General features: G+C 37.2%; 2 protein-coding genes across 14 annotated transcripts; one reads left to right on the top strand and one right to left on the bottom strand.

The window, feature by feature from the left end:
• Positions 1-1,259: 1,259 nt before the first annotated feature.
• LOC140796234 (plastidial pyruvate kinase 4, chloroplastic-like) lies at positions 1,260-5,040 on the top strand. Its single transcript, XM_073149174.1, has 4 exons — positions 1,260-1,370; positions 2,255-2,683; positions 2,834-4,522; positions 4,709-5,040. The coding sequence occupies exons 2-4, from the start codon at positions 2,286-2,288 to the stop codon at positions 4,854-4,856; spliced, it is 2,235 nt and encodes a 744-aa protein (XP_073005275.1). The 5' UTR covers positions 1,260-1,370; positions 2,255-2,285; the 3' UTR covers positions 4,857-5,040.
• A 676-nt stretch (positions 5,041-5,716) lies between these two features.
• Positions 5,717-12,393, bottom strand: LOC140802777 (uncharacterized). Of its 13 annotated transcripts, none has more exons than XM_073158389.1 (9): positions 12,086-12,393; positions 11,651-11,735; positions 10,046-10,189; positions 9,810-9,915; positions 9,279-9,413; positions 8,726-8,891; positions 7,529-7,851; positions 6,197-6,280; positions 5,717-5,995 (listed from the first exon to the last, which is right to left on the bottom strand). In XM_073158389.1, the coding sequence occupies exons 2-9, from the start codon at positions 11,663-11,665 to the stop codon at positions 5,931-5,933; spliced, it is 1,038 nt and encodes a 345-aa protein (XP_073014490.1). In that variant the 5' UTR covers positions 11,666-11,735; positions 12,086-12,393; the 3' UTR covers positions 5,717-5,930. The 13 variants fall into 13 exon arrangements, with proteins under 13 accessions (XP_073014490.1, XP_073014491.1, XP_073014488.1 ...); XM_073158390.1 differs by having other exon boundaries at positions 12,262-12,393; XM_073158387.1 differs by having other exon boundaries at positions 12,061-12,390.
• Between the last annotated feature and the right edge of the window lie 1,762 nt (positions 12,394-14,155).

Below are 14,155 nucleotides of genomic sequence, written 5' to 3'. Positions count from 1 at the left end.
TACTTTTGATTTCTTTCTTCTTCTTTTTTGACTAATTTCTAAATTTTTTTTATTAGGTGTAGGTTTAAAAATTATTATTCTAGTCAGCAGTTTCATAAATATATGAAAATTTTAAATCTTTAAAAATATTTGTTAAAATTTTAGGAAAAAAGTTCTATTTAAATCACTTAACATACTTAATCTCATATTTAAATTTTAAAAATAATCGAGTATATAAAATAAATATGTTTAGAGAAGAGTTATCTTTACTGGATTTACAAGTCTCTAAAGTATTAAGATAATTTACCTATGTATTGTACTTATGCTTTTTGTTTATAGTTTAGAGAAGAGTTATCTTTATTCATGTTCTTTTGTGTTTGGTGACTATAGATAATGACGTGTTTGGTTATTAAAATATGGATAAGGAGGAGTATTAGGCTAAATATTAAGAATACTCTTGAATATAGTTAAGTCCTCTATGTCATATTCCAACTTCAAGTTGGAATAGCAAAATGTAAATAAAAGATCCCTAATTTATAGTGAAAGTCTCTTATTGGTCAATCAAATGTGCCAGAAATTGGATGCCTTACTCAATTTGTTACTGTAGTTTGGACAAATTCTCTCTGCAGGTAGCACAAGCTATTTCTTAGGATTCTTTGCCATTTTGCTGGAAGATTTGTATATATATTCTCATTGAACCAAATGTACCTAGCAGTAGTGAGAATAATGCTGCAGAATGATTATCAAAATGTTTGGAGATGCCTCCACAATCCACATAATGGACTCACAATGAATTATGTATGACATTTTATGAGAGGAATCATACACTTGCAATACCATAGTACATTTGAGAATAAGAAAAAAAAAAGGGGGGTCTTCTTACACAATTGTCGAATATCACAATTGTTGCTATGTTATTTAACGTATCATAAATGTCATCAAAATTATTGGGCTCTCTTCAATGTATTATGTATTGTAGTTAACTTTGGAAAGAGTATCAGGATTTTTTTTAGGCCTAATAAGAAATCTTTAAATGATCAACTGCACACTAATATTATCTAGCTAGTACGTACGGTTCTTTCATATTATGTGCATGAAAACTATGAGTCTATGAGCATATCAGGTTAAAACGATGTAATGTTGTGAAGTGGAGAGGAAGGAGGCCTTCTCCTTCCTCCACATGACTTAGAAAACAAAAGAAATTTGAGAGCGAGAGAGAGAGAGAGAGAGAGAGAGACAGGTGAAACACATGTATCCATCCACGTTTTATAGATTTCGTCAGAGAACACACCGTTATGGTTTTTTCTTGGTTATATAAATCTGCAGGGGCTTCTATTTGGTTTTAATCTTTCGGCCCCCAAAGCCGAAGTTGAGATTAGTTCTTCCAGCAGGTAGAGTTCCAAATGTATATGTTTCTCTTGGTTTTAACTTTGCATTAATTTTTCTTTTCTCTCCCCTTTTGAATTGTTTAATATGTCATAGATTGGAGCTTTTTTTAAAAAAAATTTGTTGTTCTCTTGGTTTCTTTTTAAAATTGCTGAGGATTGTGATAAGTGCATTAGTACTTTCTTTGGCTTAATTAGCAATGATATAGCATCTAATCCAGGAGATTAACAATTAACCTTATGACTGAAACTTTGAGGGCATTGTGTTGTCACAACTTTTGCTCTCTTGAGATTGGAAGGTGATGATAAAAGCTTGCAGAGGATTATTACAAAGTAAGACACGACACACTTAATGCACGGCAAATAAATAAAGACTTTATTGATATATCTAAAGAATGTATCTTCAAAATACATCTGAAGAATGCACAAAGTCTTTTCATAAAAGGTATCTTCAGAATTATGGCATTACTATGGGTTGCTTGACTACTTATACATTGACATTCGATTTTATGAGTATCACACTTAAAAGTTTAGAACATGTCAATTATGACATTTATCTTGAAGAGCTGGTTAATTAAGTGTATGACACAATTCATCATCATTAGTATATGCTCAAATGCATTAACTTTCTTTGTCTTTCATCCAAATTTAGGAGGATGTAATTCTTCACAGAGGAAGCTCATTGAAGAATAATGATAATGATAGGGAGATGTAATGTTTTCAAATATATTACATGCATGGCAATGTTGTAGACTGTTGTTCTGTTACCACTGCCTTAGCATTGAATTATGCTCAATAATTGTTTACTACATCAGATAGATTTGATACAAAAGACTTTTCTTAGTTTATAATCTGTGAATGGAAGTAACAAACTCATTATATTTTTGCAGGAAATATATATAAGAGTTTAGCCGATCAAACATGACAACAATGAAACTAAATGGCCACTTCTCGTCATGTACAGCTTGTATACAGAAGCCTATACATGTAGAGGGAAATGCAGAGAAACATCATATCTATGTTACCAAATTGAAGATGAAAGGTGAAGCTCAAAATGATAGATGGAAAATCTCAGCCAGTTACAATGCAATCAATGGAGTTGCTCAGAGCTCTGTAAATCATCTGCAGCCTGAAATTTCATCAGTTCGAATTGGTGAATCTGGCTACAGATCTGAAGATCTCACATTCCATAAGCAATTAGCTCCTTCTGAATATCAAGAGTACCATTCAGTCAATCTTTTCGATAAACTAAAGGCTGTGCACTTGCATCTATTAGCATCAGAACACTGGAATGCTTCACGACTAAAATTATGCCACAGGTGTGCCCGTTGATTTCTTTTTTTCTTTTCTTTTCTTCTTTTGTGAGGAAAATTTTCTATTCTGCACACTGCATTATTAAGTTATCCAGTTGAGCACTGCCTTAGATCTTAGTTTTACGTATCGGATCACTTTTTTTTTTCTGGATTCAGGATATACCTGCAGAGTGCAACAAATTTAACTCATTATCTAGCACTACAATGCCTTGATGTCGAGAAACTTAAAGAAGATCTCTCTTCCATTGGCCTTCTAAATATGGAGTTCATAAATTCTTGCATTCTTGCAAGTACCAATCTTGGCATTAAGCTACTGCAGAATTTAGTATCTAAAAATCATCTCAGCAAAAGGAGCAGTTACAAGATGCATGATCTAGATTATATTATAGCTCGGGAAAATAAAAATCTCAGTGAGAGCACCATTTTTACCATGAAGAACTTGGTGTCCTCACATGAAGCAGCACTATTTGGTCCACATCAAGAAGATAAGATCTCCCGTATTATGGTAACCGTTGGAAGAGAGGCAATATCTAATGAAGCACTTGTACCTGATCTTCTCAAAGAAGGAACAAATGTAATACGAATCAATTGTGCGCATGATGATTCAAAAGTTTGGGATGCCATAATCAGGATCACGAAACACAGCTCGCAAACTCTCAAAAAACCGTGCCGCATTCTAATGGATCTTGCTGGCCCAAAGCTGAGAACTGGCTTGGTGATGAAGGATGCAAATGTGGTGAAGATATCTCCACAAATGGATGATAAGGGAGATGTGACATCCCCGGCTCTTATTTTTTTATGCTCTGCAGGAAGTAGTCCTCCTTCGCACTTGATATTAAGTGCTGTACTTTGTGTGGAGCAAGAATTCTTGGATGGCCTCAAGTTAGACGATGTACTAAGTTTTGTTGATGTGAGAGGAAGGAAAAGATCACTTAAAATTTGCGAGAACTCTCATCTTGTTACTTGCAGTAGTAGTGTGGGAGACTCTCCAAGTGCTGCCAACTCTGGTTATATTGCAGAGTGTTCCCAGACTGCCTATATCGGATTCGGAACAAAATTGTTTCTGAAGAAGAAAGACAGGAAGATTTCAGTTGGAAGAGTAGTAAAGATACCATCTGTTGATCAGTATATTACGCTTAACACTGGAGATTTGCTAACAATATCAAGAAAGTCCTTCTCTACTACTATTGAAGGACTCAACCGCTCAGTTTTAGGTTCAGCAAGGATCACTTGTTCATCTGACTGTCTCTTCGATGCGGTTAAGCTTGGTGAGCCAATTGCATTTGATGATGGTAAGATCTGGGGGGAAGTCAAGGACAAGAATGCCAATGAGATCATCGTGTTAGTAACTCATGCTAGTCCACTAGGTTCAAGACTTGGAGCCGGCAAGTCCATAAACATACCAAAGAGTGAGGTGCAGCTCAAAGGATTAACATCAAAAGACCTCATTGATCTTGATTTCGTTGTCGCTCACGCCGACATGGTCGGCCTATCTTTCCTCCGCGACGTTGATGATATGATTCTTGTTCAACGTGAACTTGAGAAGAGAAAAGTTGACAAGCTAGGAGTGGTGCTCAAGATAGAAACAAGGCAAGCCTTTCAGAATCTGCCTCTTTTAATCTTCCAGGCAATGAAGTTCTCAAATCCATTGGGAGTTATGATCGCGAGAGGCGATCTAATGGTGGAGTGTGGATGGGATCAAATGGCATACATTCAGGATGAGATAATGGCAATATGTAATGCTGCTCACATCCCTGTGATATGGGCAACGCAGGTCTTAGAATCTCTTATCAAGTTTGGCTTCCCTACTAGAGCTGAGATCACAGACATGGCCACTGGCACAAAGTAAGTTAGCAAAACTATTCTATCACTCCTTTTGCTAGTCGATTTGTATTTATATGTTCACTTGTTGTAAACTTTTAGCTCTCAGTTTTTTCTGCCGGTAATTGAGTTTCATGAAGAACAATAACAAGAATAGTTTGTAGTTAGTCTGTATTGATCTGAAAAAAAAAATGCTCATTTAACCTGCAGTGTGAGCTGCATCATGTTGAACAAAGGGGAACACATTATAGAAGCTGTTTCGGCATTGGACTCCATCCTGCACAACCGTGCAATAAGGAAGAAGAAGAAGAAGATGATGCTAAAGCTGCCACTTCCATCCAGGGGTCCCAGTCAGTAAATTCGCATTTCATATGAAATGGATGGTAAAGGGATTGGTAGGTTCTTAGTAAGCACCCATTTGAATTTGTCCAGATTTTCCTTGTTATAGTGGTCCAGTGTAAGTCTAGAATACAAGAAGGTAGCAGTTCATTGTTAGCCATGAACACTATTGAAAATAATTAAGCAGATATGATTTTTGGCAAGGAGGTGACGAGTGAAAGCCAGACCTAAATCATTACTCCATATTTAGTCCACTTTGATGAAATGCTTCCTTTACCTATTCATGATAGCATCCTTCATTGCACAAATCTTTCTATGATTGGGAATTGGCATCAATTTCCAACACATGAAGTTGGTAACTTGAAATGCGTGAAGATGATGCTACAAAAGTTTTTTTGTTATTTGATGATGCTACAAAAGTTAAAGAAGGTATTATGTAGTCGTTTCTATCTCCCCCCATGAAGGTGAATGGGGTAATTCAAGAGGAGCACTCAGTATTGGAATATTATCCAAGAAGATTAGTCCACACAGGTAGGTCATCTAATTAGCTACAGAATGCTTCATAGTTTAGCTGAGACATTTGCACTGACAAATTCTTAATTCTTAAAATAACAAAGATCGTATCCTGTGCACATTGTTTATATAAATTATGCACACTTTATTATACAAAATGGTGTGTCTAGTATAGAAAATAAATATATTCGGTTTTAAAAATTCATTCTTAATATTACCAAAACCTAATGAGTTTTTTTTTGGCATGCAAATAGCACTAATTTAGCTAGTAAGAAAGAGGTTTTTGGCCTCAAATCTTATTAAGAATTTGTTCAAAATTACCAGATATAGAGATAAAAATAGTAAAAAAAAATACCGCAACAAGTATTAATTAAAAGTTCATCAACATTCATTGCTTTTGTAAAGCATTTGCTAATGATTACAAAAATTCTAAAACAGTAACATACCAATAACAGCTTTCATTGCCAACTAGATATGATAGATGTAGGCCAACAAGGTAGAGGTACCGCCGTACCGGCCGTTGCATTTATGCAAATAAACATGAATAGCAACATTTCAAGAGATATCTCCTTCCTATTCTCTATGATTTCTTTTCTTCTGGCTGAGAGCAGGGCCCTCTAATGGCATCTGCAAAGTACTCCTCAACTGAAATATATTGAATGCAAATGGTGTCAGGGTTTCCTAAGTTAGCCACACTTAATAAGAAAATCAAGTTCCAGATAACCCATTCCAAATTCAAAGAATCTTAAATATCAAAAATAAATCGAAGTTCGTTCCTAGAGTTTCTTGTAAGAATTACCCATGCTGACCAAAAAAAGTGTGATATGCAGTGAAAATCAAAATTACCTAGATCATCCTTGGTGTCGAGCAAGATGTCTGACTCTGATGGCAAGAAAGGAGAGCCGGTGTAGTTTTCAAGATCTCCAAGGTCTGATATAAAACACATCATCATTTAGACATGATACGAGCATGAACAGAAAGAAAGAATCAAAGTTAGTATTTCATAAACTCTTTTTGTTTTATTTCTGAGGAGAAATTTAAAGAACTCTTGCATGGTATAGAACGCTTCAGGATTTCTTCACTAATTCCGAGGAAAAATAAAAAGGTTGCCACCATGCCACTTTGAATATAACTCCCTAAAATTATTTGTCTGCTTACATGCTAGACAATCAACATTTAGTGAAACTACAAATTTCGGCCCTTCGACAGGTATGGGATAATCAATATTTATTTACCAATATATCTGTTACTTTGGCCTTAAAAATCCCTCACTTAAAAATATTGATTCGTGTAACAAAAGGAATTAGATCTTTAAATCTGAACCAACGATGGCCGTGCCATAGGCACGGCACAGCACGTGCCGCAGCACTTGCCGGCTGTTCCGTAAGAAAAGGAGAGAAAAATGTACCACCTTGGCCGTCGCCGTCGCCGCTCGCGTCGAGTGCCCTAGCTGAGGGAGGGGAAGAGAGAGAGAGAGAGAGAGAGAGAGAGAGAGAGAGAGAGAGTTTATCGGTTAAAACTCAGCTAGGGCACCCAACGTGAGCTCGGGCGAGTGGCGACAGCGAGCTCGACAACGAGGTCAATGGCGAAGCTATTACGAGGGGTGCCATGCGGCACCCCTTGTGCCACGTGTTGGTACGCCGCCGGCACGGCAAGTGCCGACCGGCATGCCCCGTGCTGGTCGGCACAGCCATCCTTGATCTGAACCTGACTTAATTGATCTGGGTACAACGAGAGAGACAGCAGAATGGGCAAGAATACAGTACAAGAAAAACATCTTGGACAAGACATGCCACATCAATTAGAACCTGTGCCAATCTTTCTGACCAATCATGCTTCTTAAAACAATGAAATCTTTTGGCCTGCCACAATGAATGGTGTAAAGAAAAAAAAATACTTGTTCTTTTCCTCGATCCAGATAGACTACTCAGATCTTCAATGTTACATACATTTTCCTATTTCAATACTGATGCACTTGAATTTTAACTGAAAATCTATACGATAATTAGGTATAGTATAATGATTTACATTCAACTGAAGGTGCCATTTGATCTACTAATCTTCTTTCTGAAGTCTGCCACACTAGTAATCTTAGTATTAACTTAAGCGGTATGACAGATTTCTATAGGATGTATCACCACAGAATAGGCCTCATGATTACTGAAATAGAAAGGTTACCTCCCAGATTTGTCAATTCTGTCGTCAGTTCTGATAGATCGAAGTCCCAAAGATGCCCTAAGGATCTCATGGATTCTCTTGAAGATCCATCCCCACAATCTGCCCCTAGTTGCAAAGCTGTTGTACTCCCCATATCAGATGAGAAGTTTGCATCCAGAGTAGATGCATCCATGCCCATCCCTGACATTTCAGAAGGATCAAAAGGAAAAGGGTCACTTGATGAGACTGATGCAGGACTCACGGCCATCTCTGGCATTGGTGACATTGCACTGAACAAAGGGGCAGCAGGTGCAGATTCAGGCATGCCTCTGTTCATCATAATGCTTCAAGATCACCACATTTAATGAAACAAGACAATTTTGTTATGCAACAGAAATCTGTAATCGAAAAAACAAGTGATAATTGACTGCAAGAAAAGTCAATTGCCGAAGGAACTAATTTAATTCGAAGATCAGCAAATGAGTACTTCAAAAGTTTATCGACCCTACAGATATATCGATAAGTTTAGAACCAAAAGAATGGAAAAATCTGTGGGACTGTTTGCTGACTGTGCTAGGATGTGAGTCCAGTGTATGTATATAGCTTACAAGCTGAGTAGCCAATTAGACATTTAGTGACTTTTGTTCATGTATATAAATCATGGCGTAATCCTTTTACTACATAAAGGTGACTTTTTCTTATAGATTCTCTCATCAAAGACTATGAGCTGGCCTCATTTTCAGTGACCTGCTAGCAAAAGCTTGACTACGTGAGACTGCAGTACAGTTCCTCAGTGAACAATCTAATTTTGTTATCATAACTAGATGGGAATGACCGTGAATTATGTCTTCTCCTACTATCAAATATCAATACAAAAAACAAGATTGTCAAAAATATTAAACAACTAAAATCTCAAAGAAATGAACAGGCATGCAATTCCTAGAGAGGGAATGGTTAGAACATAGAAGCTTGTTCATTACAATTAAAAGGAAGCTTACTAATTCAATCCTAGGGGGGAGGGTAGAGGGGAGTTGGGTACCATATGGTCAAACATTGAAACTGTTATCTAAGATTTGGGAGGCAGATGTACCCTCCTTTCCGGATATTCAATATCCATGACTATAACCCTTAGAATAGCGTAACATGACATGCAATACCACATCACCTGACACTAAAATTGGATTGAGACAAAGCTATGGAAATGAGAAAAAATCTTACTCATTTCTGGAATTCATCTGAACTCGATGAAAACTGCCTGGTGCAGGAATTCCATTCACTACCTGATATCCGGATTGCCCACATACTGTAAAATCAAGAGGAGGCTGACCTGGAGTTGGCATTGGAGTTTGGTGAAGGGCTGGGTATCCAACAGGCAAGTTGTTAACTGTACTGCAGACAAGTTGGCAATGATTAAGAATGATAAAGATCATAAGGAAACTGCATAAGATAACTCTTGACTAAAGCAATAGTTTCATTAGCAAAAGCAATAATATCTCAAGAATGAGAAACATCAAAATTTGGCATTGGAGTTACATGAATGACTATCATGTTGTGGTCAAATTTCACATAAACTACTTTATCACGGCTAAGCTTCTCAAAATATCAGTTTATCAAAAGAGGAACGTTAATTTCTCATTGCTATTTATGTTAGATTAGAGAACCCAAAGATTAACATTTGCATAAGTCCTGTTACTATGAGAAGCTTTCCAGAGAGAAATATTACCCAGCATAGAATGAATCTCAATTTGCAACGGAAACAATGGAACCTTACCTTGTGCTGGGTACCTTAGCAAATGGTGCTGGTGCTCCAGTAAATGATTGAAGAAGATAATTTGTCTTTTCAGTTTCAGCCTTATATAGTAGGCCCTGAAGAATTCAGGGTTCTCTTCTTCCAGTTTCTGCCACACTGATAGTAGATGAAGAATATCAGACAGGTATTATGTACATAGCCCTATGGTGAGACAAGCACATTAAGAATGATCCTTTTTCATGTATTTTATTAATTTTCTTAATGTAAGGTGTTAAAAAAACATGCTGTCTAAAGAGTTGTTTAACTTTGTGCTGTGGACCAAAAACAGTGAGAAGCCTATGAAAGGAAAATGGTACTAGAAATACACGTCAATAGTGTATGTAACACTGTTATGCCATGTTTGCTACATGTCCATGCAAGTACATGTAAAACAGCAGTTTCCCAGAAATTCGATCAATATACACCTTTCCAGTGAGTAAATGTAGGAAAAGACATAAATGAATATTGGCAAGGAGTGATAGAGGAAAAGGTTCCCTTCGATAGAAAACCCACCTAGAGTGGTAAAACCAGGTTCTATTCTAGCACGAGAAGAGAGAGTCCTAACCACTTCTCCTTTATTCATATACAGTAGTAGACAACGTTCTATCAAATTCTGGACCTGAAAAATAAAGTTTGTAAAACAGTTATAATAAGTCAAAAGAAACTTCACTGACTAGCTAAATTAACTGAAAATTTTTAAAACTAGTTTCCACGAGTACGTAGTAAAAGTAACTTAAATTGAACCTTACAAGTTCAATATCGTCATGAGAAACCTTTTTATGACTACCAGAATCTGCTCCAGGGGCCTCAGGACCCAGGGCACTTTGCTGGTTATCTTGTACTTCATGTGTAGATTGTACCGAATGTTGTACTCCTGTTGAGCTCTGTGCACCCTGCAGATACTCTTCTTATGTGAAATAAAGCATGCTAGAAAGGTAAAATTAAACAAGGAAGAAAGATCATGACAATAAGAAAATCAAGTACAGTAATTGATATCTGACAAAATCAAGCAAAATGCTGCCCTATTCATGTCAAGACATTATGTTACAAGAAACAACAGAATATCCCCATTAGTAATAAGAGTAATCTCAACAAGCAGAATACAACAACAGTACCTTCAGTTACCTCTTGTAGGTTTCCAACAACCTAATTCATTAGCAATATCCACTTTCTTGGGTGTCAGCACTATGGCCTATATGCCGAAAAGAGATGTAGTATTCTATTTATTCTTCCAAGGATATTCATCAGGAGTAATACTTTCCAAAACAGTCTAGATGAATTGGACCATCATGCATACGGTGACAAACTATGTTGATAGTCTGTATATATTTATCGGACCGTAAGTTATTCATCCGCTCTTAATTTTGAGGCACATATTCAGAAAGCTTGCAAACCAAATCTAGACCATGAAACTGTATCTGACCTACTTGATTGTTCATATTCAACTAATGCATATTCCACACCTCAGTGCAATTCTTCCCAACTTCTTCAACCAAATTAGCCTATGTAATATTTAGATCCTCTCATATAGAAGTAGACTCCTCTCCTCCACACTGACATTCCATAAACAAAAGCTTCTTATCGAAAAAATTACTTTAAGAAAATAATCTTTCTTTCAATTTTGGTTCCAACTAATGCTTTGGCAAGGTTGAGATGAACACAGTCATTGAATTTCAACTCTATTGGGTTGTTTTCTTAGAGAGTAGTGTGTCAATCCCCTGTCAAGCACTTCTTACGAAGACACATTCAACTAGGTGTAGAACTGTAGATACATGCAAGCATCGGAGTCCAATCCATGGGGTTCTTTGGTTAGAGATGTTTGTGCCATATCTCATTCCATGCACTTCCTAACTATTACGAGACACAATTTTAAATTAGATAAACGTAGGTCCTGTCAAAAATCTTTTCAATGGGATCTATACTTGCAAAATGGCATTAGTTTCTCACAACTTTTTTGATGAGGATCTCTGAAAGTGTTCAACTCCCTAAATATGAGTTATCCTTCCAAAGATGATCACCTTCATAAAAGTGTAAGTTAGAATGCCTTATCTAGTGACCGTCCTACTTAATCCTGAACAGAGAAGCCTCAAAAATGACTTATATCTCTTAAGGTTCCATATTTAACTTTTTAGCTTTCTTACAATTTGCTTAGCAATGAATGCTAGCAGCAACAAATTATAAGAGCATATCAGAAGAAAAGAATCACAAATATGTTGGCTGGGTAAGTCATGGTATGAACAATCATCCTACTGAAGTAGTTGATTCTGGAATGATTGTTGCCTAGAAATAGATCAAAACAAGGAAGGAAACTAACCAAGTACCAAATCAAGCAGTATACCTGACAAAAACGTTACCTGTGAAGTCTTCATATCAGCTCCTTGAAAAATGCAGCTACATTCATCTGAATCACTGGAGCGGGATTAATCTCTTAGGCTTATCCTGGAAAGAACAAGTGCGAGTGGCTCTACCAAATTAAGAGAGTAATGCAACTGCAACAAGAATTTATAGCACTACTTTACTTTACTGCGAGGCCTCATACTTCCGTTATCCTTACACAAAAAAAAACTAAGAATCTTGATTGTAATTTAGAATTCCAAAAACTTGCAAATGAAACAATAGCAACACTATTTTTGAAAGCTTTATAAGAAGAGCATAAAGGCTGCGACACGGAACAAAAGAAACCCGAAACAGAGTGATACTCCCACATCCTACGAACAGATATTCTCCGCCTACTGGAAAAATTAAGAAAGCCATAAGAACAAACCCAGGCTTGATTCAGGAAAACGGACCATCAGTAAAATTTCCATCCGCAATCGTGCTCGTTTGACATAAACCTCTACTACATTACTCTCCCACTAATCTTAGCAGATTCATATACCAAAAGAAGCAAGAAAAGCCCCCAAATTCAGAGTATTATGCCTGAGAAACCCCAGATTCGTACAAAATTCTTCGATTCCGAGCTCACCACGAAGGAGTTTGAGAGAGCAAGGAGGAGATTTCTAGGGTTTATCCAGGGATAAGCTCGAGCTACCAATAGCGAGAGAGAGAGAGAGAGAGAGAGAGAGAGAGAGGAAGAATTCCTGCCAATAGAGACGCCGCCGAATGTTGTGTGTATATATATATATATACACGCCCTTAGCCTTTCAATAATTTAGTTCTCCAAAAAGATGACAAGTGTACTTGGATTTCGCAGACGTCTGAGAAGATACAGTTATTATGGCAATACGGCGCCGCTCGGATGGGCTTGACTACGAGGATTTTTCTCTTTTTACCAAACTCAGTCAGTCCTCCACCAAATTTATAGACCGAGTTAAACTGCACCCTTTACTTAATACCAGATATTTAGAAAATGATTCAGTAAAACAATTTCGGCATACTTTTAAGGGTTAATTATGTGTACACTATACTCGGCTTTTACGGAACTCTCTGCCCCTTCCGTTAGTGTATAAAATTAGTCGAGTTGACAGTCATATCTAAGTACGTCTGTTACTAAATGACTTAGATGCACCGTTGGAAAGAAGAAAACTTAAATCTTTATTCTCCCCTCCCCTCATCTCAACTCTTCGCTCCCTTCTATTCTCTCCCTCTCCCCGCCGACGCCCACCGTTTGTCCTTGCCCGCCGGCGAGGCCCGTCCCCCGCGGGCGAGGGCGCCGGCAGGTCTCCACGGCGAGGCCGCGGGCGTTGGCGTGGACGAGGAAGCGGCGACGGCGGCGCTCGGCGACGTTGCGCCGCACGCCGTAGCGTCGTCCTCCCGCTTACTAGTTGGCATGGCAGGCATAGTCAAGGGATGGGTCTACATATCTCAAACTTATGATCTTTCGATTATTTTCAAAGTGATCATCGAATCTGTTACTGGAATGCTTTGTCGATTCCGCTAAAAGATTGCAGTTCAACAAACATTGGAGGTAGTAGCGAAGGGAAAAAGAGGCTCTTGCTTGTGCTAGATGATGTATGGAATGAGGAAGAGAGGCTCTGGGAATGCTTGAAAAAAAGCAATTTTGAAGGGTGCAGAGATGACTAAAATTATTGTAACTACTCAAAGTGAACAAGTTGCGGAGATTATGCAGACAGTACCTGCTTATAGAATTGGTTTATTATTATCTCCTGATTAATGCACGTTGGTTGCTATTTTCTCTATACTCATTCCAAGGGCAAGATATGAATGAGCGGCAGAAATGGGCAAGAAGATAAATTTGTATTAATTTATCTATTTTGATCATATGATATATCAGTGGAAGACTTCATTGAAAACATTGGAATGATTTGTTCATAGCTTAAATGGATAAAACTCTTAACGAAGTAAGTTTGTCTCAGTCTCTAAGATAAAGGTCTCATTAATGTTTCAACTGAGTCAGATTCTTTTTTGCTAGTTAATTATATCCAATGCAGTTGCAAAGACCTCTTGGTCTTAGAGAGTAGTACCCTATTGTCACGCACCGATCCGAGAACACGGTGGCCGTGAATCTCTAGTATAAAACTCGGAGAAAACACGAAAGCACAAATAGTAATCAAATCCTAAAATAGATTGACACAGTAAAAACGGTTACTCGTCTTTAGAGTCCTCACTAAGCGACTTCTTAAATTCTTGCAAAATAATAAGTTCTTATGAGCTAGACGCCCAGCAAGTAACCCACTCTACTAATAATATGTCTAATGACAAAAATCAAGATATGATACATATAGTAGCAGAAAAAAATCATAATAATAATATATAAGTCGACTTGAAAAATAAATAATTTTCTTGTCTCTTATATTGAATTTTAAAATCCATATATACTAAATTAGAATCATAAATTATTTATATTAACTCATTTTGAATAATTCAATATAAAATGAATCAATCTCCGTGTATTTTCA

The sequence above is a fragment of the Typha latifolia genome, chromosome 1 (genome assembly GCF_019914945.1).
Source record: "Typha latifolia isolate L0001 chromosome 1, TyphaL0001v2, whole genome shotgun sequence".
Classification (NCBI taxonomy): Eukaryota; Viridiplantae; Streptophyta; class Magnoliopsida; order Poales; family Typhaceae; genus Typha; species Typha latifolia.
The sequence above is the reverse complement of the archived record's forward strand: the minus strand, read 5'-3'. Positions and strand labels throughout refer to the sequence as shown.